Here is a 27,473-nt window from a genome sequence, read left to right on the forward strand (position 1 = left end):
AGCAGAATTATACTCAAACACAATCTGTAACCTTGTGGCCCAGCATATTCCCCACTCTACAATTACCATCAAGCCAGGGGATCAATCCTAGTTAAATGATGAGTGCAGAGGGACATGCCAGGAGCAACACCAGGCATACCTAAACATGATATGTCAACCTGGTGAAGCTACAACACAGGACTACTTGCCTCCCAAACAGAATAAGCAGCAAGTGATAGACAAAGCTTAGTGAACCCACAACTAACAGATCAGGTCTAAGCTCTGCAGTCCTGTCACATCCAGTCATGAATGGTGGTAGACAATTAAAATAATACTGGAGAAGGAGGCAGCTTCACAAATATCCCCAACCTCAATGATGGAGGAGCCCAGCACATCAATGCAAAAGATAAGGCTAAAATATTTGCTACAATCTTCCGCCAGAAGCGCTGAGTGGATGATCCATCTCGGCCTCCTCCGGAGCTCCCCAGCATCACAGATGCCAGTCTTCAGCCAATTCGATTCACTCCACGTGATATCAAGAAATGGCTGAAGGCAGTGGATAGTGAAAAGGATATGGGCCTGACAATATTCTGGCAATAGTATTGAAGACTTGTGCTCCAGAACCTGCTGCACCCCTAGCCAAGCTGTTCCAGTACAACACTGGCATCTATCCAGCTATGTGAAAATTGCCCAGGTATGGCTTGCACACAAAAAGCAAGACAAATCCAACATGGCCAACTACCACCCCATCAGTCTATTTTTGATCATCAGTAAAGTGATGGAATGAGTCATCAACAGTGCTGTCAAGCGGCACTTGCTTAGCAATAATCTGTTGTCCAGTTTGGGTTCAGCCAGGGCCACTCAGCTCCAGACCTCATTACAGTCTTGGTTCAAACATGGACAAAGGAGCTGAACTCCAGGGGTGAGGTGAGAGTGACTGACCTTGAAATCAAGGCCATATCTGACTGAGTGTAGCATTAAGGAGCCCTTGCAAAACTGGAGATACTGAAGCAATCAATGTCCAAATGCAGCAAGACTTGAACAAAATCCAGGCTTGGGCTGACAAGTGGCAAGTAACAATCGTACCACACAAGTGCCAGGCAATGACCATCTCCAACAAGAGAGTCTAACCATTGCCCCTTGAAGTTCAATGGCATTGTTATCACGGAATCCCCCGCTACCAACATCCTGGGGCATACCATTGACCAGAAACTGAACTGGACTAGCCATATGAATAGTGTGGCTACAAGATCAGGTCAGAGGCTAGGAATCATACAACGAGTAACTCACCTCCTGACTTCCCAAAGCCTGTCCACCATCTACAAGGCACAAGTCAGGAATGTGATGGAATATTCCCCACTCGCCTGCATGAGTGCAGCTCCCACAAGAAACTTGACAACATCCAGGACAAAGCAGCCTAACTGATTGACACCACATCCAGTCCCTCCACCACTGACGCACAGTAGCAGCAGTGTGCACCATCTACAAGATGCACTGCAGGAACTCACCAAGGCTCCTTAGACAGCACCTTCCAAACCCTCACCCACTACCACCTAGAAGGACAAGGGCAGCAGATAGATGGGAACACCACCACCTGGACATTCCCCTTCAAGTCACTCGCCATTCTAACCTGGAAATATATTGCCGTTCCTTCACCGTCGCTGGGTCAAAATCCTGGAGCTCCTTTCCTAACTGCACTGTGGGTATACCTACACCACACAGACTACAGCAGTTTTAGGAAGCAGCTCATCACCACCTTCTCAAGGCCAACTAGCAATGGGCAATAAATGCTGGCCATGCCAGCAAAGTCCACATCCTGTGAATGAATAAAAACAAACTCCAGATTTCTCCTGGTTAAATGTGTCATTTTTATATCCTAAGGTAAGCCAAGTGAGGATTAGAATCTGCTATTTGAGGAAAAAAACAAATTTTGCATTCATTCTACTTACAAGTTCAAGTCCAGCTATTTGTTCATTAACACCAAGAGGTTGACCAATCCACCGAATTACTCCATAGAGAGGAGGATTTTCCTTCACTTGTACCAATGATCCCACTTCCAAACTGGGTTGGTCTTTTGTTGACACTCCAACTAGTTCAGCATCCTGATTTGCACTGGCATTCACATCCATCATTACTGATTGAACAGACAAGGAAAGGGTGTGACCAATGCTTCCGTTAACACTGGGTTTCTTGGTGAGGCTGAAGGGCAACGAATGGAATTTATTTTCATTTGAAAGGGAAGTTTGAAGTGAAGACGCGGTGGGTGGTGACTGACTCAGCTTAGAGTGTGTATCTACTAGTGATTTTGCTGTATCTTCGCTTCCTGTAAATATATAATATACAGCTAATTTAACACGTTTAGCAAAAGAATACCAGAACAAATAGTAGCAATATTGTAAAATCATGATCAGGTTTTTAATGCTAATCAACAAAAGTAATCAGTTATAGAAATAAAGAATCATAAGAACGGTTATAGTAAGGAGGCTGCCATTCGGCCCATCATGTCTATGTTGGTTCTCTGCAAGAGCGACTCAGCTACCCCCACTCTGCTGCCTTGCAAATCTTCCTCTTCAGATAATTGTCCAATTCCCTTTTGAAAGCCATGATTGAATCTCCCTCCACCGCACACTCTGGCAGTACGTTCCAGATCCTAACCACTCACTGAGTAAAAACATTTTTCTCATTTTGTGTGTAGATAATTGAATTACAATCCCACAGAACTTAAATGTAATAACACCTCCAACTGCCTGAACAAATTTCCTTTTGTTCAGCATGAATGAGTGCCCTGAGATGGTCAGGATGTATCTGCAATATGTTACGTTTAACAATGAAAGGTGTTAGGCTTCAGCTGGAGCACTGTTCTCAATTCTGGGCACCACATTCAAGGCCTTGGAGAGGGTGCAGAAGATTTACCAGAATGGTGCCAACTACAAGGGACTTCACTTATGTGGAGAGACTGGAGAATAGAAGTTGCTCTGCTTAGAGCAAAAAATGCTAAGAGGAGATTTGATCGAGGTCACTTATGGTTTTAGGAATAAGGAAAAACTGTTTAATTATCATACTTTGTGTCATTGGAAAATGATAGGCAAAGGAACCAGAGACAACAGGAGGAAAAACTGGTTTATGCAACAAATTGTTGAGATCTGGAATGTATTACCTTAAACAATGGTCCAAATTTAATTGTAGCTTTCAAAAGGAAATGGGGTAAGTACTTAAAGGGCTACAGGGATGAGCAGGGCAGAGGAACTAAGTAGATAGCTTTACCAAAGAGCCAGCACAGGCACAATGGACTGAATGGTTCCCTTTTGCACTATATCATTTCATGATAATAATTTGATATCATACTTTGTCGAAAATGACCAAAACTAATGCAGTACATTTTAAAGTACAAATCCACGATCACCCTCTGGAGAAACACTTAACTATTTGCTCAACACTCCTTAAAAGCAAAATTAATTTTAGGAATTTTGTTTTGAATTTGCTTGGCTAAGGTATTAGATAAATAATTTGCATCTGTGTTTACCAAGGAAGATGCTGCTACCCAGTCATGGTGAAAGAGGAGGTAGGTCAGGCATTTGAAATTGATAAGGTGGTGCTCTTGGATAGGCTGTCGTACTTAAAGTTGATAAGGCACCAGGGCCAGATAAGATACATCCAAGGGTACTGAAGAAAGGGAGAGTGGAAATTGCAGAGTCATTGTTCAGTCTTCCTTAGGTTCAGGGGGTGGTGCCAGAGAACTGGAGAATTGCAAATGTTACACCTTTGTTCAAAAGAGGGTGTAAAGATAAGCCTAGCAACTGCAGGCCAATCAATTTAACCTCAGTGGTGGGAAGGTTTCTAGACACGATAATTTTTGGCAAAATTAATAGTCACTTGGATGAACGCTGCTTAATTGAGGAAAGCCAGTATGTATTTAATAGAAAATCGTGTTTAACTAACTTGCTGAAGCTTTTTGATGAGGTAACAGAGAAGGCTGATCAGGGTAGTGCTGATGATGTGGACTGATGGACTTTCAAAAGGCATTTGATATAATGCCCCACAATAGTCTTGTGAGAAAAGTTATAACTCATGGAATAAGAGGGACAGGAGCGACATAGATATGAAAATGGCCGAGTGACATGAAGCAGAGAATGGTGGTTAATGGATTTTTTTTTGAGACTTCAGGAAGGTTTCTGTGGAGTTTCCCAGGGATCAGTGTTCGGGTTCTTGCTCTTTGTAACCTAGGTCTGTGTGTACAGGGCACAGTTTCAAATTTGTGGGTGATACAAAATTTGGAAGCATTGTGAACAGCGAGGAAGATAGGGTAGAACTTCAAAAAGACAGACAGGTTGGTGAAATAGGCAGACAATTAACTGATGAAATTTAATGCAGGGAGGTATGAAGTGATTCATTTTGGGAGGAAGAACGCTGAGAGACAGTATAAAATAAAGGATACAATTATAAAGCAGGCACAGGTGCAGAGGGACCTGGGTATATCTATGCATAAGTCATTGAATGTGCAGGGCAGATTGAGAGAGCATGTCCTGTCCCAGTATATTTTGAATTTGACTAAATTTCTATATTTAAATAAAAACTGAGCACAAAAAGCTACCAATAGATGGCGGCCTGAGGGTCACCTGACTTCGCTTGTGGATTGAAGCCAGTCCTGTCTCAAGAGGGAGCAAAAAGAACCTTCCATACTGATCTATCAATGCCTTTCCTGAAACTAATTCAAAAGGGTATCATCAACTGAATGGGTTTTCCAAAAACAAAGACACTGGCTGTCTCAAACTCACAAGGTGTGAAATCCACAACACAGAAGGTATAGTCGAGCCAACCACCCACCTTATTTGGAAAAGGACTTTGAATTTGTACAAGTCACATGATGACACAGCAACGTTTTGGTTTGCTTTTAAAAACAACTGAAGCTGCTCCACAGACAGAGTTCCATCAGAAAGCCATCACAGCTGCAAGTCATCCAACTAGCCAAGGTAATAAACAATACCTTGAATGTAGGAGAAGACCCCCGCCCCCCCCACCCCCACCCAACACCCCCTCAAAACTGTTCTAACTTAAGAGCTCACATGGGAACCTACATCCTGGAAATTTGACTGAAAGAAGCCTAGCGGCTTATTGAGAATCCACCATTTTACAAAAGACCTCACTTCAACTAAAGCATCAAATCATCTAAGGAACAATGGGCCTGCCACAAGAGACTGAGACGATCATAAATTGTAACTGTATTGTTTTACCCTCGTCTGTATCAGATGTGTGTGCACGTGCACAAGAGACAAACGAGTGAGGTGTCATATTTTAATTCTGGGGCAAATGTATGATAATAAATGCTTTTGTTTTAAAACTCACAGAAAGCTTGCTGCTGGAAATAATTTAAACTGGGACATCCACTCTGAGGGTAAGAAAACACATACCTTTCACAAGCAAACATATTGATCATGGGCTGTAAAAAGGAGCACAAATTCTGTCCATGACACTGGTTAATAAAGCATACAGCATTCTAGGCTTTATTAATCGAGGCATAAAGTACAAAAACAAGGAGGTTATGTTAAACTTGTATAGAACACTGGTTCAGCCTCAGCAGCAGTATTGTGTCCAGTTGGCACCACACTTCAGGAAAGATGTGATGGCATTAGAGATGCAGGGAAGATTGATGAAAATGGTTCCAGGGATGATGAACTTCAGTGACATAGATAGATTGGAGTGTGGGATAGTTATCCTTGGAGAAGGCTTACAGGAGATTTGATAGAGGCATACAAAATCATGAGTAGTCTAGTCAGAGTAGATAGGGAAAATAGCTTCCATTGGTGAAAGAATCGAGGACAAGGAGGCACAGATTTAAGGCAATTGGCAAAAACAGCAATGGAGGCATGAGGAAAAGCTTTTTCATCTACCGAGTGGTTCAGATATGAAATGCACTGAGTGTGGTGGTGGCAGGTTTAATTAAGACATTTTAGGAGGAAATTGGATTATTATCTGAAAAGGGAAGAACATGCAGGGTTCCGGGGAGAAGACCGGGGAATAGAACGAGATAAATTGCTCCATCGGAGAGCAAGTGCAGAAACAAATGGCCAAATATCCTCCTTCTATGCTGTAACTAGTCTGTGATTCTGTGACATATTCCCAACCTGAAGGACAGGCAGATAATTGTCTCTGCAGGGAGCAGTAGCCAATAAATGCCCTTCTGATCTTGGGAGATACAAACAGAAACATGGGGTAGCTTTCCGTTTTCTCCTTGTGGGCAGTCTTATTTTCATCTTCTACCAAGTAGCTATGCAGACAATAGGGCGGAAATTGAACCAAATGTTGTACATATGCCTACCTATGTTGACGTACAGATTGTTTACTTACTTATTCAAAATTTCAATTTAGAGTAACAGCAGCAATCTGGATAAGGCAAAGGATAATTACTGTGGGAGGACCAGCTGGTTATTATTTAATACTTGAACTATGTTTACCCAAGCTTCTCTGTAGGAGGTAGCTCAAGTGATAACCGAATGGAATGGCTTACAATTTACATTTACTCAGAATCTACATAAAATAATATAAAAACAATCACAAGGTTACAATAAAGATACTTAGTCAACTAACATTTAGTAACTTGAGCAGCTAAAAAGAAAACAAATTTCCACTTCAACCAAATCAATGCAAATTTAAAAGCTTTAACCTTGAGAGGTACGTGTGGTAAGCTTGCTAAAATAACAATGGAAAACAGCTATTACAAGGTGGTACAGTATGAAGTAGCAATTAAAGGTTGGACATGAAGTACAGATTTATATTTCACTTCATCCTACTGAAATGTACCAAAGCACTTCAGATACAGTTAATTACTTCGAAATGGAGTAACTTTGTCAATGACAGGCAGAAACGTTGCATATCAGCAGAAATAAAACAATTTTGCTTAATCACAAACATTATCAAATAATAGGAACATAGAAGCAGGAGTAAGCCAGCAGGAATATTACGCCAGTTTAATGACTGCTAACAATGTTATTGCCTTCAGTCTTTTTGCCTAATGTATATCCCAAAAAATTCTTTAAAAATATGTAACTGCCTACAAATATTAAACTTGCATTAATTCATCAAAGCAACTTGGTGTGTTTTTAAAAAAAATCTAATTTCTGACAGCAAACTTCATTCAATAAATGGATAATGTTGAATAGGATGAGAAAAATAGTAGAATAATATTAAACATATTACAAACCTCAATGAAACTATCTTACTTAGATACATAATTACAGTATGTTGAAGAGACAGGATGTGAATTTTTTTTGAAATAATAACCTAAAAGCTAATTTGACTTAGTAAAAAGCATGAAAATCTTTAAATTTCACATCTTAAACTATTGACTGTAATTATTACATTGGTGCAATTGGAATTTTGAATCTAAAAAACGCCTATGTTACATTGAAATTGACGACAAGAATCTGAGGTTTTAACATTGCGTCAGTTAGTTGGAATTCAAATGATATGGACATAGCGCAGGAGCGTTGAGGTAGATGATTAGCCATGATCTAAATAAATGGTAGAGCAAGCTCAAAGGGCTGAATGGCCTACTCCTGTTTTCATATTCCTATGGAACGTGCCTAGATTCACAATAGCCAAATATATTGCTGAATTTGCCGTTGCTGTATGTTTTGAGAGAAGTCATTTCAACATTTCAGTTAAACTTTGATCATTTTAATGTGGACTCCAAGAATTAAGATTTTTTTTCAATCCAAAGTTTCTTTGAGGAATTGATGGCTGATGTTCAGCAATTCAGAATCTTAAATTCTGCTTAGCCATTCATTAATATTTAAACCAAATGTATCTGACCGAATTTACTTAAACGTTCAACATTTTCTAATTGAAATGGTGGCACTTGTATAATTCAGTGATCTCTAACCTCAGAAGTATGCTTTCAATTATACTGATTCAGAAATAAAGGATATATTGAATTTGCCATTATAAACACTAATATATTACAATGCTACATTATTTTAGCTAGTGATCCACATCAACAGCATGCTTTTCCCAAAAAGCTGGTGCAAAATCTTTGCAAAGCTAAAATCAATTTTAAAATGTCAAACTCTTGAAGTAAATATGGCCAACAGCACACTTACTTGATGAATAACTGCTGTAACAAAGTTGGCCTTTGCGAAAGTATTACCAATGGTACAGGAAATTGTAATCAAAAATCACAAAATAACAGTAATAATTTAGCGAATTGCTACATTGTTTCAGAATGCAGATGATATCTGCTGATTCCAAGTTCATTACCTTCGTCAATGTACCATGTACTTTTTGATTTTGTTTGTGGATCAATAGATGTACCATTTAATGTACACCGTAATTCAGATCGGCTCCGATTATGTCCTGGAGATTTTCCTGACTGTGAAACCAGTCCTGTCGATGACAAAATTCACAAGGTATTAAAAGATCAAATGACATGTTATTCAGAACACCATGTGGAACAATTAGTAAATTTGCTATTGATTTTAATTATCATTCCGCCTGATTTTGGAAAGAATCATGTAGTTTAACTGGTGGAAGCAAATTGAAGAGCTAAATGTTAAACATATTGAAGCAAATTACTGAGTAATAAAACAAAACAAAGACACAGTATTCATCTTATGGTATTTTTAGATTTAGAAAAAAGGTGCCATGGGTTAGATAGTGAATGCAAGACAACTTCTTACACAACTGCACTAAGATACAATCATTTGTCATCGGTATCAGGAAACAAACATTGTCCACTTTGATATATCAATTCAATATGGTTTCTGGAATGTAAAATTTCTAAAGATTTATTGTTTTTTTTTTAAAAATCACAAACTCAGTTACTGTAATGTACGCAGATGTAACTATTTATATGAAATCTAACAAGCTTTTTAAAAAATATTTGGATTGTTAACTTTGTGCAAATCTTATACAGGGTCACAAGGTAATTATGATAAAGGCGGCCATTCAGCCAATATTGATTCATTCACCCAGAAAGGGCCTAAAGTTACCCACTGCAGCATCTAATTGTTTCTTGTAACAAACTCTAAACTTTTATGTAAATAATGATTATGGACTTCAATTCAGTTCAGGTTAGATGGTCAAGACAGCACAGACCAAAATGGTCCTAAGTTTGATTCACATTCTGTGCAGAGCTACTGGATCAGAACTGGGATACTGTATTTGGTCTCAGTGCCAATGGATTGAAGGGGTGGGGGGGGTGGAGAAGGGAAAAAAAGGGCTGGATTTCCTGCTCCTGAATGCTTGCCAACAGTTCTATTTTGTACTGTTTGTGCACATTCCAGATAGACCAGGTTCTATTCTAGAATGTAGTCGTATTATATCAGCAGCTACCAGAAACCTATATAGAAGTGATGTTCTAAATAAACTATAGCAACCTAAAGTACAGAAATCTTTGCTTCACAAGCCAATATTTGATGAATAAAGTACCTTCACAATGTAGAGCAGAAACAAACAAAGCCCTACCTTTATTCTTTGATCTGTTGCTCACGTTTGAAGAAATCTTTTCATTAATACCTCTTGATGTAAAGCTTTGTTTCAATGGTCGTGATTCAGGAGTGCCTGCAATATTTGCACAGAGCCCAATTAGCACAATTAGTATCTTCAACACAGATTCGCATTTTTCATTTAATAGTATCACTACTCAGGCTTGTGGGTACACTGTTTACTATTCCCAAAACATGACACTGTTGTCGGCAGCGTTCGAGGCGATGACAAAATCTAAACTGGTTTGCCTTTGCAGGCATGACATAAACAGATACATTGTTTCTGCTGGATCACAAAGAAGCCTCATTCCAACAAACACAATGAAGCTTATAAGTTTTTGTTATTGTTTCAAACTAATAAAAGCAACGGTGGGCGGGGGGGGGGTGGGGGCTGCAAGCAGGGAAGCATATTTTTGATGCTTACATCAAGCACAGGTATCTGAATGATCCTCCAGGGTGTAGTCAATTCTACCGTTTTGTCCAGCTAACCAGGTCCAGCTAACTCAACTGTAGCACCTGAAAGGGTCCCAAGCTCAGGGTTACGAGTCGATCCAACAGATTCTAGAGTGGTGAAAACAGATGAGGTACAACCTCAGAAGAAAATGGTTGGCTAGTGCCAGGCAGAGGATCACCTGGGAAGAGCGATTGTGTTCCCTTCAAACACATGTGAGGAAGGTATTGGGAAACCACCTCATGCTTCCCTTTCCCCTAGTCAAATATGGTCAGTAAAAATAATTCTCATCAAGGCAACAGCAAGAATGGGGCTGATACCACTTATGTCAATGCCTTGCTCGGTACGGATGACCGTGAACTGCAGGCGGACCCAGGCAGTCAACATGCTACTGTGCATAACTAGGACTCCAACAACAAAGACCATTGACTGTTGCTATGATTGGAAAGTTTGGAAGTCCATGGCTGCACTTAGACAATGACAGCCCAACCCTATTTATTTTCTAGCTGGTTGCCATTTGAAACGAATGCATTCTGAACATTGCTCCCTGGGAACTGTAGAAACATTATGGTAGAGATGAATCCAGGTAGTTAAAAAATCACAGAATTTGTCCACAATACCCAAGGCTCAGGTGAAATTTCCAACTCAAATCCCAAAGCTTTTAAATGGGTGGGTAAGAGTTTCCTGCAGGTACTTGTAAAACAATTATATATTTTAACATTTTTGCCTTATGTCAATTTGAGGAATTGTTAATACTGGGACTAGCACTCTTTCAGACACACAATTTCAACAATCCAGATAGAGAGACCTGGTTTTCTCAGTTCCAATAATGTGCCTCAGTCCTGAACTCAAGAGCACACTCTACTATACAATGCAACATTATTTTCCCATCTCCAACACCAGACATCATACCAGCACCGAGTTGACTAGAAACGAGATTGTTGGCTACTAAATGACCAATTAAGTTTGGAAATTAATTCTCCCCACCCCTAGTAGTGCAACTTTTTAAACTTCATGTTATGTGTTCTTTTTAAGCTGTATATACTGATCTAAGTGATGAAGGAAGTTGCAACAGAAAACACTAAACTGAATTACTGAAATTTCATGTTATGTTACATAAATACTCCAAACTAGAAAAAATAATTTGGTCAGGTGATTGTGAAACGTGTTCATCCTCGATTGGAAGTCTTTCTACTAAGCTTTGGAATGGAATGGAATTTTAATTACTTTAAATTTTTGAGCAAATTTAACAGATGGTAGTTATTTGCCACAATTATGAAATTTTGCCCAATGGACAAGCCTGGTAGGTGCAGGACATCTAATGATGCAGCTAAATGTATGTGGAATGTAGTAGGTCATATGTATTAGTAGACAGACATTGAAAAGTCTATTTACCTTAGAAATAGTTTAGACAGTATACAAGAGGTAAAGGATATATTTGCAGTTCCACATACTACACTCTCATATTAATCATGACAGAGATTGTCAAATTGCCATTCTATTTGTGATGTTTTTCAGGCATCCACAATCTTACTACCACACACAAGGTTACATATTGACAAAACACAGGTCGAGCACTGTTTCAAGCAGAGCAACAATCATAGTAACAGTAATGAGCCATTCAGCCCCACAAACCTATTCCACTATTCAATTAGATCATAGCTAATCTGTATCTTCATTCCATTTACATTTTTTTGTTTCTTATTCCTTAATACCCTTGCTTAACAAAAATCGATCAATCTAGGGTTTACCATTTTCAATTGGCCTAGCCACAGAGAGTGTGTTCCAGATTTCCAAAACCATGTGTGTGAAGTACTTCCTGACATCACCCCTGAATGCCCCAGCTCCAATTTTATTATGCCCCCTTGTTCTAGACTCTTTCCATTAAAAGAAATGATACCTGTCTGTCTCCCCTACGAGTTCCTTTAACCACCTTAAACAACTTAATTATATCACCCCTTAATCTCAATTTAAGAGAAAGAATAGTTTACAAAGGGCACTAATATTAACATTGTGTGTTTCATTCCTGTTTAAAACAACCATTTTATTCCATCTTTCTCCGTGAAGAAAAGTTTTACCTAAAGTTTTACAATACATGCAAGTCCCCCTGCCTTCAGAAATCAATCTACTAAACAGATTGGCTGTATGTACTGTACTGATTTACATTGCAGGGTAAAAAAGGATAGAGCACTGTGACATCACAAAGAACATAACAACATATCGTTGCTGGAGCAATAGTGTATTTTTAAATCACGATACATGCAAGCAACCCTAACTCATGGTGTGAATCAACTGCATGTGAACACAAATTGGGCAGAAATTAATGACCATTCCCCAACTTCGAAGGGAGTTCAGAGATGGTAGGGTGCATGGCGAGGACCCCGCTGCCTTCCTGCCTCCTCAGTCAGGCTCAGGGCAGGAAGGGCGAAAGGTGGTTTTCCCGTCCGGAGGTGAATTGAAGCACTTTAATCACTTATCCCACCACTGCTCACATTCAAGCAGCGGTGGGCAGAGGACTCTGCATCTGGAGAGACCACCTAGGAAACCCTCTAGCCTCGAGGGTTCACAAGCACTCTGTCTAATCAAGGGGCTCAGCATCTGGAATGGGGGACCCCTGCTGAAAGCTAATCCCCTTGCCTCCACCCCCTTGATTTCCCCTACCGCCCCACCAATCGCATCCAGCCTCCCAGAAAGGAGCGGCGGGGGGGGGGTTCTGTCCGGTTTTCCAGGCAGTGGGCAAGCCCTGCCCGTCGCTAACACTAAACTCCACCCATTTTTAAAAAATTAATATCCTCAAATAGGTGCATCGGTCAAATATGCAAAGTAAAAATTAAAAAGAAATATTCAAGTTGGCTTATACAAATTAGAATGTTGATTTTGTACTTAGCCACCAAATGTAGGTTAGGACCGAAGAACATAACCCATCATATCATGCAAAAGACTTCTTTCAACAAACAAAAAGGCAATATTTTCTAAATTATTCCCAAAGCTTTCTCCTTTGAACTTTTCATGCTAAAATTTCGCCAACACTCTACATGCTTGTCAGTCAGTTACCATGTTCCTAGTCACCTTGCTATTTCAAGTTAATCTTCCTGGAAAAGTGCAGCAAAAAACAACAATTGTAGGACCTGCTGGATTAACAGTGCAATGGGACAATCATGTAGGGTTTGTAACTAGCCTGTTATCCAATGTGGACTGAATACAGAGATTCTCTCGTGTCCAGGCACCCTCAGGCATAGGCTTTACTTAATTTGAATTATCTGCCATTAAGGTTTTTAAAATTAAATACAAATAAAATGAACTTGTGCAGAGTAATTCAACAATCATATTTAAATAGTTATGATCACTAACTAGTTCACAAAGCAATTATGTGAGAGTGACATACAGACTCCGATTAAAATTGGCTTGAAAAGTTAAGTAACCAGCCAAATAATTTTTACCCAACATATATCTGCTTTAAAAATAAAAACTTCTCTATCCTACAAAAAACTGGCCAAAGAAAATGTGAAAGTTAAAGTTTTTTTTGAGAAAAATAACATTGGTATAAAGTTTAAAAAGTTATGAGAAAAGAGGGCAAGCAACTAAAGGGAAGTTTTTATTTTATTAGAAAGCAGATACAACAGATCTCTTAGTGAAACAACTCATGTGACTTAGTTGATCTCTTAATGAGGTATGTATTGAAAAACACTGAATCTAAATTAAATGCAAGAAAGTTCTAGGGGAATTTTTAGAACTTCGAAAGTGCAGAAGGTATATATACACCTGGTATTACATCTTCTATCCACAAAAGGGAGACTTTTCCTTGCGGAGTATTGTACAGTACTTTTCCTTCCCATGTGCCATCCCAATCACCCATGACATTGTCCTGAAAACAGAAAATTTAATAGTTTAGTTGCTAATATTTACATTAAGCATTCTTGTACTGCTCAAGCGATGAAAACAATGATCAAGAGTGTACATTTTTAGTGATTAATAAATAGTACATAGACATATAATTATTTTGTAGCCATGAGTTTTAAATATTTCTTCCCTCCTCTACCTAAATGTCTCCTTGATTCCATTCCATTATCTTTGTCTCTCAACCCTTCACTGCAGCAGTTAATTACCCTCCCTCCGCACACCCCTACTTCCATTCAAAAAGAGATAATGGTGCCGGGGGCGGGGGGGGGGGGAGAAAGAAAAGTGCTAATTGACTGGGTGCCTCATGGCTCAGTATTGGATCCACAATGGTTTCCAATTTGCATAAATTCAAATTCCATAACTCAATGCAAAGTGGTCAAACTTGCTGATGACATTAAACTGGAAGAAAATGGAATTGGAAGAGGCCGTTTAGAAAATAGACAATAAGTTGGACAAATGATTTAAGCAGGCAGAACAATGACAGATAAAATTTGATGCATATAAGTGCAAAATGCATAGGAAGGAATAAATGACACAGAATGGTGCTGAAAAAGCAAAAAGTCGTCAAAGAGTCTTAGGAACCTTAGTAGACATGACAGTAAACAAATCTAACCAATGCAGATAAACATCAACTGCAGCTGGAGGATCATCAACTCGTTGAAATATGCTCTTTGGTCTGCCTGAAACTTGTTGGTCATCCAGTGCAGACTTGTCCCCGACTGAGTGTTGCAGACTGGCACATTCCAAGGTCCAAGACTAGGTGCTGACGAATGCACTAAAGTTTGGGGCAGCTGCCGCAAAGGCGCAATGGGGAAAGGTCACTGTCTAAGACCTTTCTGCCAAATTGCACCAAAGGGCTGGGAATTGTATAGGCCCCTCAGGTTGTACTACTGACAATAAATGTATGTAGTGAATACTAAATGTATCATATTTGTATTGGAGCACCGCAGAGTGCAACATGATGTATGTTGATAACTCCAATGTCTGTCTGTAATGACCATCTTGAAATGACTGTAATATTCACTGATTGTATTGAAGCACCTCATGATCCATGTGTAAAAGTTGAATCTGATAGCAATTTTTTGATGGCCATTTGGAAATGTTTTGCAATATTCTTTCAGGTATTTTATGAATAAAGTATATTTTTCCAAAAAAAAAATCTAACCAATGCAGAGCAGCAATCAACAGAATGTTAAATTGCACTGCTGAAACAGTAGAATTTTAGTCACGAGGTAGCAATCAAACTTGATAGTACACTGGTCAGGTCACACCCTGAATGCTGCATTTAATTCTGGTCTCCAAGAAACCATTCAAGCACCGAAGCAATGCAGAATCACAAGGCTTATCCCTGGTGCCAGAGATCTGAGTTATCAAGAGGCACTGGAAAACGTAATCCTGGACTATTATGTTAACCCAGAGTAGTGCAGCAAGGAAGGAATAGGTTCAAATAGTAACATCAGGATCAGAAAATTCTTCAAACAAGCAGAAAATCTTGTAACGGTAAAATGTATTAAAACTTCAGGTAGAATAGTGGGGACAAAATTCCTGAAGTAATTTAAGAAACAATTAGATGCCACAATATTGGCAGAGTGCAATTTTAAAATTTTTCTGGATGGTTGATCCAGTAATTAAAACTTCTAGTCTACCAATTAGTAGTTTGGAAATCTAATACTCAAATGCATAATCTTAGTTAATTTATATCTAAAATGAGATGCCAAGAGGAATGTGAAAGTGGTGGCACCAATTTGTTTATTTTCCCACAAGATGACAGGGCTTGGGTTTACACCCAAGATTCCTTACGCTAACAAATTTCCAATTGTGCCTACACCAAGGGAAAGATATACTAAAGGGAGTAATACTGTCCCAATGGCAGAGAAGCAAGGGTGGAATACAATGCATTCTAAACACCTGGATCACATAAACTTTAGGGCTAAGAGGGGAGTAAGTTAAAGCTTATTGTAAATTGGCATCCATTTGTCTCAGGAGGGATCAAAGTGAGAAGAAAGGTATACTTATTAAAAGGACAACTTTAACAAAGTACTTACTTCATCAGAATTTTTTAAAAAAGGAATGTTACACATCTTCTTTGCAGAAGCTTAAATACAGTTGTCAAATTGTGACATCTCTCTTCTCTTCTAAAGATTTATTCTGAGGTACAATTTCACTGCTGCCAACAGCCCTCCAGCCCCTCACCCAAGTGCTTTGTACGAGCTTACCCAAAAAATTCTGGCAGCTTTTTCAAGATGAACAGTGGGAGAGCATCACAATGATCCAACCATGGCTGGTGTCTATTCATCCAAGCTTGCTAATAAGGGTCCACTTAATAGCAAACAGGAGCAAGAAACCTGACTTCTTTCCCCCCTTCATTGTACGTGGGGCACTGAAGCAATTTGTATTCCTCTGTAATGACACTGGTTCAGACCTGCTCAATACTGGAAAAAAGGAGAGGACCTAGAGCCTTCCCTGTTTGTAAGGTCAGGACAGATCATACAGCATATTTATCCACTGGAGATCAGACAAACTCAAAAGCACTTTTTTTCTTAGTCATATGGGTCAGCATGATCAAGGAGTTTAAACCAAACATGGGCCAGTATATTTTCTTATCTGAACCAAGAATTAGCAAGGTTTTAACAAAAAAAAAATCAGAGGAGGTAGAGAGAATAATGTATACCACCTCACTTACAAAATGGACAATTTCTTGCTATGTTGGATTCTCTCATCTTCCCTACAGCCCACTCTCCTTTAGAACATTCCCTCAGATTTATCTTCCTATCCGAACTGGTGTTTTTAAGATTTTAAGATAGAGATGTTGCTGAATATAAACAAGAACTTGGCACAGCTGCAACCATAACCCATTAGCACCTTTCAAAATACAGGGTGGGGGAAAAGAGATAGCAATCGTAAAAAATTTTTAACAAACTTTTGCTTTGATCAGCATCTATTGATTTTTTGAGTACTTTTATATAAAGCAGTGAGTGGTGTTGACCTTGATTAAATGATGCACTCTCACCCAAGTTATAAGATTGTGGATTAAAGCCTCATTCCAGATACTTGAGCGCATAATTTATGTTGACAATTTAGAGCAGCAAAGGCTGGGGTGCTGTCTTTTGGGCAACACGTTAAACTGCTATCTAGGTAGATGCAAAAGGTCCTACGACCTTAATCAAAGAGAAAGGGAATGCTCCTGGTGCCCTGCTCAACATTTACCCTTTCATCAACATGATAAAAAAGAAGTTTGCCATTTATCTATGTTATTTGTGGGATCTAGTAGACAAACTGATTGTACACTTTGCTACAATAAAACAGCGTCTACATTTTAGGAAGCATTTAATTGGCTAAGGTGTCGAGGTGCCGAAAGCATTATAGAAATGCAAGCTCCTGCTTTGTTGCTCTAACGGTGCTTCAACTGCCTCATTGCGAAGCAATGTTCACTAATATAGTTATCTGCATTGTTAGGCTTAACTTTCCGAAAAGACAAATTAGTTTTATGCTCACCTTCAGAGACAGGCTACAACACGTTCTAAATATGGCAGCAAATGACATTCCACACCAGAGAAATAAAATCATAAACACAAAGAAATCTTCTCACCATGTCAACACCTAAAAAATAGCCATAATCTTCTTTTCCTGCCAGCAGACCACAGAATACGACCGTTCCAAACACTAGCTCATTTTCAATATATGTAGACACCCTTGAGTTAATTTCTATGGCAGATTTATCGCTGTACAGAAACATTTCAGTATTGCCAGATGAGAGTTCAGTGTCATCTTCCTCTTCAATAAGCTCCAGTTTGTCAAAAGGAACAAAAACTCCACAATCATCATCACACATAAAGAGTTGTTTTCCTTTGTATGAGCCATCTGTATAGCCTTGGCCCCTGCCTTCTTCCTGTTAAATCAGACATTAACATATTTACAAAATAGGCTTCAAATAATGAATAAACCGAAGATATTACACAAAAGAAATACTTGGTTATCCATATACAAACTACATTAACTATTATAATTGGATGTACAATGGCTTGCAAAAGGATTGTAGTGAGAAAGGTTATTTGATTCATAAGTGTCACATTGTGATTTTTTTTTAAAACAGTAAGAATTTGGAAATATGTTTAAATGCAGAATTCCAAACCAAAGTGATTGCCTACAGGGTTAAAAAATAACCCAGGCATTTATGACGTGTGTTAAGGCCAAATGTATTAGCTTATGGAATGTCACAGCTTAGATCCAATGGTGGTCAACTATTTCACCCCAGGACAGCTCGCATTCATTTCAAGATTAGCAGGAAAGGTTCCCTTTATACCCAAACCCCGCCAAGAGCAAGGAGTTGGCCAAATTTTTGACAGGTTTACTGTGAATTATCTGAATGGAGAGAAAGTGTACCAAAGTATTTTTCAGTTCATATAGGAGAGCTGCACATGGGGAAGATTGCTCATGGGTCCTTTCGTTACACCCCCAAGTTTAATGGATAGGTCAGTACACTTTTGTACAGAAATATTTGGATCACTACATTAGTAACAAGAAGATTACTTAAAGATCTGAAACTTTTTGTGATACTTACTGTTCTATTCACTCATGCATTTTGTTGGTGGAGTTCTCCCAATTATTATACCTTGCATTCAAACAATGGAATATTTGAGGCAATCATAATTTTTTGCCCTGGTAATGCTAATTGATGTGAGGCTTTGAAGTGTGATTCTACATATGCAAAATGTTTATATATATATATATATATATATATATATATAGAGAGAGAGAGAGATAGATAGACGTAAATAACTTGGATAAGGGTTTCAAAAGGAAGGTAATAAAGCTTAGGCAAACAAATAAGGAATAATTTTTGAATTTCAAAGTTTTTTTTTAGGAAACTGGTCCAGAGAATGCAAATTAACTTAAGATAAATGTAAAATGATTACTTTGGGAACAAGCAACCAGGGTAAAGGGCATGCACACATGAACTCTACTCATCAGGGAAGGGATCTGGGTGTTGTGCCTAAAAAAAAATCTGTTGAAAACATTAGCTGGCTTCAGTGAAAACAAAACAAGGTGTATTGCAGTAACACAGGAACAGAATTCTAATCAAAGTGAAAGTAGATTGAAGCTCTGATTAGCTCCTCTGTGGTGCACTGTCACCATAAGATAAAAAGGGCATCACTGAGAAGGGTACAAAGTAACAATGATAAGATAACAGGTCTTGAGGAAAAGGCTAAGGAAGTTTGTCATAGAGGTCTACAGCACAGAAAAAGACTCTTCGGCCCATCGAGTCTGCACCGGTCAAACAAGTACTTAACTATTCTAATCCCATTTTCCAGCAGTGGGCCCATAGGCTTGTATGCTATGGCATTGCAAGTGCACATCCAAATACTCCTTAAATGTTATGAGAGTTTCTGCCTCTATCACCCTTTCAGGCCGTGAGTTCCAGATTCCCACCACCCTCTGGGTCAAAAAATTCTTCCTCAGATCCCCTCTAAACCTCCTGCCCCTTATCTTAAATCTATGCCCCCTGGTTACTGATCCCTCCACCAAGGGGAAACGTTCCTTCCTGTCTACCCTATTTATGCCCCTCATAATTTTATACACCTCAATCATGTCCCCCCCTCAATATCTTCTGCTTCAGGGAAAATAACCCCAGTCTATCCAATCTCTCCTCATAACTAAAACTCTCCAGCCCAGGCAGCATCCTGGTAAATCTCCTCTCCATTCTCTCTAGTGCAATCACATCTTTCCTATAATGTGGATTCCAGAACTGCACGCAATACTCTAGCTGTGGCCTAACTAGCGTTTTATACAGTTCCAGCATTCCCTCCTTGCTCTTACATTCTATGCCTTGGCTAATAAAAGCAAGTATCCCATATGCCTTCTTAACAACCTTATCCCTGTCCCGCTACCTTAACGGGCGGGTGGACATGGACACCAAGGTCCCTCTAATCCTTGGTACTTCCCAGGGTCCTACCATTCTTTGTGCATTCCCAAGCCTTGTTTGTCCTGCATCACCTTACACTTATCCGGATTAAATTTCATTTGTCACTGATCACCCCATCTACATCCTCCTGTAATCTAAGGCTATCCTCCTTGCTATTTACCACCAATTTTTGTGTCATCCGCAAACTTACTGATCAACCCTCCTACATTCAAGTCTAAATTGTTTATATATACCACAAACAGCAAGGGACCCAACACCAATCCCTGTGGAACCGCACTGGACACTGGCATCCAGTCACAAAAACAACCCTCGACCATCACCCTCTGCTTCCTGCCACTCAGCCAATTCTGGACCAAATTTGCCAAATTGCCTTGGATCCCATGGGCTCTTACCTTCGTTATCAGTCTCCCATGTATGACCTTATCAAAAGCCTCGCTGAAGTCCAAGTAGACTACGTCAAATGCATTGCCCTCATCTACACACCTGGTCACCGCTTCGAAAAATTCAATCAAATTAGTCAGGCATGACCTCCCCTTAACAAAACCATGCTGTCTGTCCTTGATTAATCCCTGCCTCTCCAAGTGTAGATTAATTCTGTCCCTCAGAATTGCTTCCAATAGTTTCCCTACCACTGACGTTAGACTGACTGGCCTGTAGTTCCTTTGTTTATCCCTTCCTCCCTTCTTGAATAATGATACCACATTGGCTGTCCACCAGTCCTCTGGCACCTCTCCTGTGGCCAAAGAGGTATTGAAAATTATTGCCAGCGCCCCTGCTATCTCCTTCCTTGCCTCGGTCAACAGCCTGGGATACATTTCATCCAGGCCTGGTGATTTATCTACTTTTAAGCCTGCCAGACCACTTAGAACCTCCTCCCTTTCTATGCTAATTTCTTTAATCATATCACAGGCCTGATTTCCATACACACGTCATCCCTCTCACATGTGAACACCGACACAAAGTATTCATTTAGAACCCCACCTACGTCTTCCAGCTCCACATACAAATTACCACTATGGTCCTTAATGGGCCCTACTCTTTCCCTAATTATCTTCTTACTCTTAATGTACTTGTAAAATAACTTTGGATTTTCCTTTATTTTACCTGCCAATGTTTTTTTCATGCCCCCTTTTTGCTCTCCTAATTTCCTTTTAGACTCATTGCAAATAAAATAAATCCCCTGGGAACTGGGAAGTTCCAAGGTCATCATCTGATTTATTGGGAATGTTACTTTGTGTAGCATTGTGCACAGGAAGGCAAGATCTAACATGCTGAACCTTTTTATCTTGACGTTTTCAATGGATGTATTGACAGAATATTATAAAACAGTAGACCACAGAAACTGTTAATAAAATAACAATTAAAAACAGTGAAATAACTTGAAGAACTTAATTTATGGGATGATTTTCTTCTGACACCAGCCAGCACTAAATCAAGTTATAACAGCAGGAACCAGCAAATGAAATATAATTACAGGCTGATGTAATGGGAGAAATGGGTCTGCATCTGGCAAACATCAGTTAATATGGTTAAACGTAGCATTAGGCATTTAGGTAGTGCCAATGTCAAGCATTTAAACAAAATAAGATTGAAACATCAAGGCTATTAAGTGAGAAAAAGACTTAGATGTTTTAGTACATGAACATTTGATGGGCTGAGGAATTACAAAAGCAGATAATTGCCAGGATGATTAAATACAGAGCAAAAAACATAATGCTGTATTTGCACAAGATCTTGGTTGGGCCCATTTAGAATATACAATTATAAGACCATAAGAAATAGGAGCTGGAATAGGCCATTCGACCCATCAAGCCAGCTCAACCACTCAATAAGATCATTGCTGATCTGATTCACGACTGATCTGATTGTGGCCTTAACCTGACGGCCCCCCATAACCCTACACTACCTTGCAAATCAAAAATCTCTCTAGCTCAGTCTTGAATATGTTCAATGATCCTGCCTCCACTTCTCCCTAGGGAAGAGAATTCCAAAGTCTAGTGACCCTCAGGAGAAGAAGTTCATTCTAATTTTCATCTTAAATAGGAGACCCCTTATTTTTAAACAGTGTCCCCTAGTTCTAGATTCCTCTACAAGGGGAAACATCTGCTCAGCATTTACCCCATCAAGCCTCTTATACATGTTTCAATAAGATTACCTCTCATTCTTCTAAATTCCAAGTGTATAGGCTTAACCTGAGACAACCCCTTCATCCCAGGAATCAGCCTAGTGAACCTTCTCTGAACTGCTTCCATGCAAAGTATATGCCTCCTTAAAAGGAGACCAAAACTGTACATAATGCTCCAGATGTGGTCTCACCAAAGCCATGTACAGTTGTATCAAGACTTACCCACTTTTATACCCCACCACCTTGCATTAGAGGCCAACATTCCACTCCATTTCTGAATTACCTGCTGTTTCTGCATGCTAACGTTTTGTGATATGTGTACAAGGGCACCTAGATCCAGTCTCTATTTAAATGTTATTCTGCTTTTCTATTCTTCCTACCAAAGTGGACAGCCTCACTATGCGCCACATTATACTCCATCTGCCAAATTTTAGCCCACTCACCTAAATCTATCCATTTGCCTTTCAGAATCTCTGTATCCTCCTCACAACTTGCTTTCCCACCCATCTTTGTATCATCAGCAAATATAGCTGCATTATAGTCAATAATTCATCCAAGTCATGAATATAGATCCTAAATAGTTGAGGCCCCAGTGCTGATCGCTGTGGCACTCCACTAGTTACAGTTTGCCAACCTGAATATGGCCCATTTATCCTGACTGTTTCCTTTTAGTTAGCCAATGCTCTATACTAATACATTACCCCCTACACCATGAGCTCTTGTCTTCTGTGGTAACCTTCTGTTCTACTTTATCGAATGCCTTTTGAAAATCCAAATACACTACATCTACTTGTACCCACGTCCACCCTGCTTGTTACATCCTCAAAGAACTGCAATAAATTTGTCAAACATAATTTCACTTTCAAAGAACCATGTTGACTCTGCCTGATCGTATTATGATCTTCTGAATGGCCTGTTACTATTTTCTTATTAATGGATTTCAGAATTTTTCCAAACACAAATGCTTGGGTAACTGGCCTATAGTTGCCTGCTCTCTGTCTCCCTCCTTTCTTTAGTAGAAGTGTTACATTTGCAGTTTTCCAATCGCTGGGACCTTTGCATAATCTAGGGAATTTTGGAAGATTACAACAATGCATCCACAGAAATGGCTGCAGAGATAATGTGGCTAGTTTTGATCCACTTATTAGGTGATGTAGAAACATTGGAAGAGGGGTACAGAGGAGGACCACTAGATTGACACTCAGTTTAAAGAGTAAAAACTTATCTTTTTACCTTAGAAAAAAAGTAGACCAATAATAATTTTATAATAATGAAAAGATTACATTTGGTTCATGTGGGTAAGTTATTTAAATTAGATTGACAAGACGGACCAGCAGACAAAAGTACACTTTCCACAAGCATAGAAGTAGATTAGACATCTTCATTTCTTTTCACAAAGTTATTGACCCTTGGAGGTAGTAGCCAGCAAGTGCAGATTCACTGCAAACTTTGAAAAAGGGACTCGGCGAGTTCCTGACTGGGCCAACGCAAGGTTGGTGAGAAATGTTTCTCTGTCACAGGGTATAGACAATCATGTTTTTACTGACTGTGAAGTTAAGATGTATTAAAAAAAGCCTCTAATATATTTTAACTAATGGGGATTTTAGTTTTGGACATGTAGACAATTACATATGTGCATAATACAAAGACAGATTTAAACTCATAAGCATTCATAGGCTTCCAATTGGTGGTTTACCATTGGTGGTCACTGGAGGTAATGTTAGAGAACCTACAATGTAATTGTTTAGAGCAGGCAAAGCGTGTGACACATACACAATATGTTGAGAATTCTACATACTATATTTTTTCTACATTTCTCAACTCTCGAGCATGTGATTTCCACTGCACCAATCTATATTTAAGTAGCATACAGTCTTTCTGAAGCAATGACAGAATCCGAGAATAATATTTACCAAGAAAAAAGTCTATTAATATTCCAGGCAAATCAAACCACAGATGCTGCCTGATCTGCTGAGTATTTTCAGCATTTTCTGTTTTTAGTTTGTATTGGAAGATAGTTCTGGAAATTTGACCACATCTTCCCTCCAGCTCCATCTCCCAAGTTTATTTATTCCCTATTTCCGTTTATCTTTTTCCCGCTACTTTTAAGACCACTGCAGGCCACAGTAATACTTTGTAACATGACGACCATTTTCTGGCTGAGATACTGGCACCCGTAAATTCCATTACCTACCTGTCACAGCTGACTCTACAGTTCTGGCTCACTATGTTAAAAGTAGAGTATGGAAACAGAAAATGAAAACATTTGCAATCAACACTCCTCAGACTAGAATGTTCTTAATAATACAAAATGTCCTGCTCTTGTGCTGCCATTCTATATATAAAAGAAAAGTTTAATTTTCAATAAGTTTGAGAGAAATGGGTAAGGGCGGGTGGGAAAGGGGGGATGGAGGCAGGAAGTTTGAGGTCTCCCACACATTTGCTCAAGGGTGTAAGTCATGGAAATGTACATGGAGGATTAAGAGTGAAAATTATTGACAATGAAGTGAAGGGTGGGGGGGCGGGGGGGTGTGTGTGGAAATAAGGGGTATTGAGTAGGTAGTTCAAAGGAAAACAATGTGGGGGTGAGTGGTGGGCTGGTGTTGAGGTTGTAAGGCTAACAGTAGACTGAAACAGTGGTGGAAGAGAAAGGGTAGTTGGGGGGGGCGCGGTTTGGGAGCTAGATTTAAAAAAAAGTTAATGGAGGGGTAGGAAGACAGTCCATAGGGGCCACAGCCCACATTTTCCCTGCAGCCTAAAAGTTGCCTTTTGTGGGTCCTTTGTCCACCACACCATACTGTCTGAATATCCCATCGAGGAAAAAAAAAGTGATTTTAAAAAATGTTACAAAACAAGGTGGAGAAGAGGTGGGAGAGGTAACCTGCAACAAAGTAACAATTGTGACAAGATAAACTGCATTTAACTTATCACGCGAAAAACCGTGGGAAGTCTATTAATAATTTTGAATTTTTCATCTCTACTCAGGACCTGCTCTGTTGGATAGGGACCAATGACCATCAATATATTCTATAGGACTCCACAAACCAGGAAAATAAATTTGTCTTTTTCAGAGCAAACATGCAGGATAACTATAAATGCAGAAAATGAGCTGATTTAAGGATTGCAGCCTTTAATTATTCAACGTCTAAGTTTGATGGGAACAACAAAGCTTCTACCCCCCCCTTTTTTTAAGAATTCACTATAATTTACCTTATTACATACAAGAAACAGAAAAGAATTTGAATACTTACCAACAATTCTACTCCAAAACACAATTCACACAGCAACTTGCTCTGTAGTAATGATCCCTTGAATCGTACAATACCAGGCACTTTCTCATCACCAGACCTCAGCTGAACTTTAACCTTTGAATCATAATCAATCTGGAGTGCTTTCTGCAGTTTTGGCTTGTTTTTGGACAGAACATGCCTCGCGTCACAGGTTGAAACAGCCAAAAGTAGTTCAGCTTCCCTTCCCTCAATTTCTTGCAAATCTTTTTCTTCAACAAGCATGATAGTATATGGCTGTTCTAAGCACTGCACGTTAATAAGCCCTCTTTTATTCTTGTTACTATGAACGTTTGACATGTGAGGACCTCGATCATGAAGCATTAACATGCTGCCTTTTGTTAGTCTTAAAGACATTTGAGTATGCTTATCAATTGCACTACATTCTTGAGCAACCAAATAATATTTGGGTTCATCTCGAAGTGTCACATTGGACTTCTCCTTGCTCCATAAAGCAGAATTCAACATGATGCAAGTTTTTAGTAAAGCGTGTTGATCGTATATCAAAGTCAACTTGTTATTATGATTCTAAAGCCCGTGAAAGATGTATGCTCTCCATTCTGTTGAACGTATTAAATAGATTCTGCAGAAGATATATTCTTCTAGTGAAGCACATTTGTCAAAGGTTCACTGGATAGCTGGAAAGGAAAATAATACATCGTATTTTAATATCATTATTCCAACCATTTTTTTTTGACTGTTTGCTACTTTATACAAGGAGGTTGTGCATCATATGTACATGAATTACTCAGCAAAGATTTAATTGCAACTGTTTTAATTGTGAACATACAGGCATTCTAGTAGAGTGGTTATGTTACAGGACTAATAATCCATAGATCTGGATTAATGATCCCGACAAATGTACAAATTCTACCATGGCAGCTGGAGGAATTTAAGTTAACAATTAAATAAAGCTAGAGCAAAAGCTACCGAATGGTTGTAAAAACCCATCTGGTTCACTAATCAGGAAAGGGAATCTGCCATTCTTCAAATACATGTGACTCCAGATCCATAGAATGTTGTTGACTCTAGACTGTCTTCTGAAATGGTCTAACAAGTCATTCATTTGTATCAAATTGTATAAAAATGTCTAATAAGAATAAAACCAGATGGATTATCTGATATTGACCTAGGCATTGGAAATGACAAAGACTTACCCAATCCAGTCAACACTACAAAATCCTCCTCACCAACATCTGGAAACTTGCAACAAAATTGGGAGAGCTGCCCCACGGACTCGTCAAGCAACAGCCATACTCACAAAAATCAAACCTTTCAACCAGCATCCCAGGTTCTGTCATCATCATCACTGGGTATGTCCTGTCCCACTGGCAGACTTACCAGAGATAGGAGCACAATAGTATACAGTTAGGAGGCAGTGGTTCTGAGAGCCCCAATGTTGACTCCAGATCCCACGTAGCCTCATGGCATCAGGTCAAACATGGACGAGGAAACCTCCAGCTAATTACCACCTACCACTGTCCCTGAGCAATGACTCCTCCTGTACTCCTCCACGTTGAGCACCACTTGGGCCAAACACTGAGGGTAGTAAGGGCACATGACTTCAATGTCTATCCCCAAGAATTACTCAGTAGCACAACTGATCAAGTTATGAAGAGCATAGCCACCAGATTGGGCCTGCGGCAACTGGCATGAAAACAAGCACAAGGAGAAAAATCTTCTTGACCTTGTCCTCATCAGTCTACCTGCTACTGATGCAGCTATCCACGATAGCGTTGGCAGGAGTGACCACAGCACAGTCCTGTGAAGACAAAGTCTCATCTTCACACCCCCTTGTGTTGTATGGCACTTACACTGTGCTAAATGGGACAGATATCAGATCAAAACTGGACACCACGAGACAATACTGGCCTTTAGTAACAGCAGAACTGAATTCCATCACAATCTGTAACCTCATGGCCCAACATATCGCTCCTTCTACTACCACCACCGTCAAATTAGGGAATCAACCTTGGTTCACTGAGAAGTGTAGAACAGCATGTCAGGAACAGCACCAGATGCATCTAAAAATGAGATGCCAACCTGGTGGGACTAAATGCATGGTAAATCGTGAACACAAAATGCTTTAAACAGAGCTGTGCAAGCCAAAAGATCAGATCAAAATTCTGCAGTTCTGCCACACCAGTTAGGAATGCTAGTGGACCATTAAACAACTAACAAGAGGAGGAGTTTCCATGAACATCTCCATTCTCACTGACAGCAGAGCCCAGCATGCAAGTGCAGAAAAACAAGGCTGAAGAGTTTGCAACCATCTTCAACTGAAAGATGCCGAGTGGGTCTACCTTGGCATCTCCCCAAGGTTCCCAGC

General features: G+C 39.4%; 1 protein-coding gene across 1 annotated transcript in view; it reads right to left on the reverse strand.

The window, feature by feature from the left end:
* Positions 1-27,473, reverse strand: part of cylda (cylindromatosis (turban tumor syndrome), a) — a 66,773-nt gene that overhangs the window by 32,744 nt on the left and 6,556 nt on the right. The window contains exons 2-7 of the mRNA XM_041192550.1: positions 25,109-25,782; positions 17,399-17,698; positions 13,672-13,774; positions 9,439-9,534; positions 8,233-8,358; positions 1,929-2,302 (exon numbers count right to left, since the gene is read on the reverse strand). Coding sequence (XP_041048484.1) covers positions 1,929-2,302; positions 8,233-8,358; positions 9,439-9,534; positions 13,672-13,774; positions 17,399-17,698; positions 25,109-25,612 — 1,503 coding nt within the window. The 5' untranslated portion in view covers positions 25,613-25,782. The remainder of the gene's footprint in view (positions 1-1,928; positions 2,303-8,232; positions 8,359-9,438; positions 9,535-13,671; positions 13,775-17,398; positions 17,699-25,108; positions 25,783-27,473) is intronic.

The sequence above is a fragment of the Carcharodon carcharias genome, chromosome 7 (genome assembly GCF_017639515.1).
Source record: "Carcharodon carcharias isolate sCarCar2 chromosome 7, sCarCar2.pri, whole genome shotgun sequence".
In the NCBI taxonomy this organism is placed as follows: Eukaryota; Metazoa; Chordata; class Chondrichthyes; order Lamniformes; family Lamnidae; genus Carcharodon; species Carcharodon carcharias.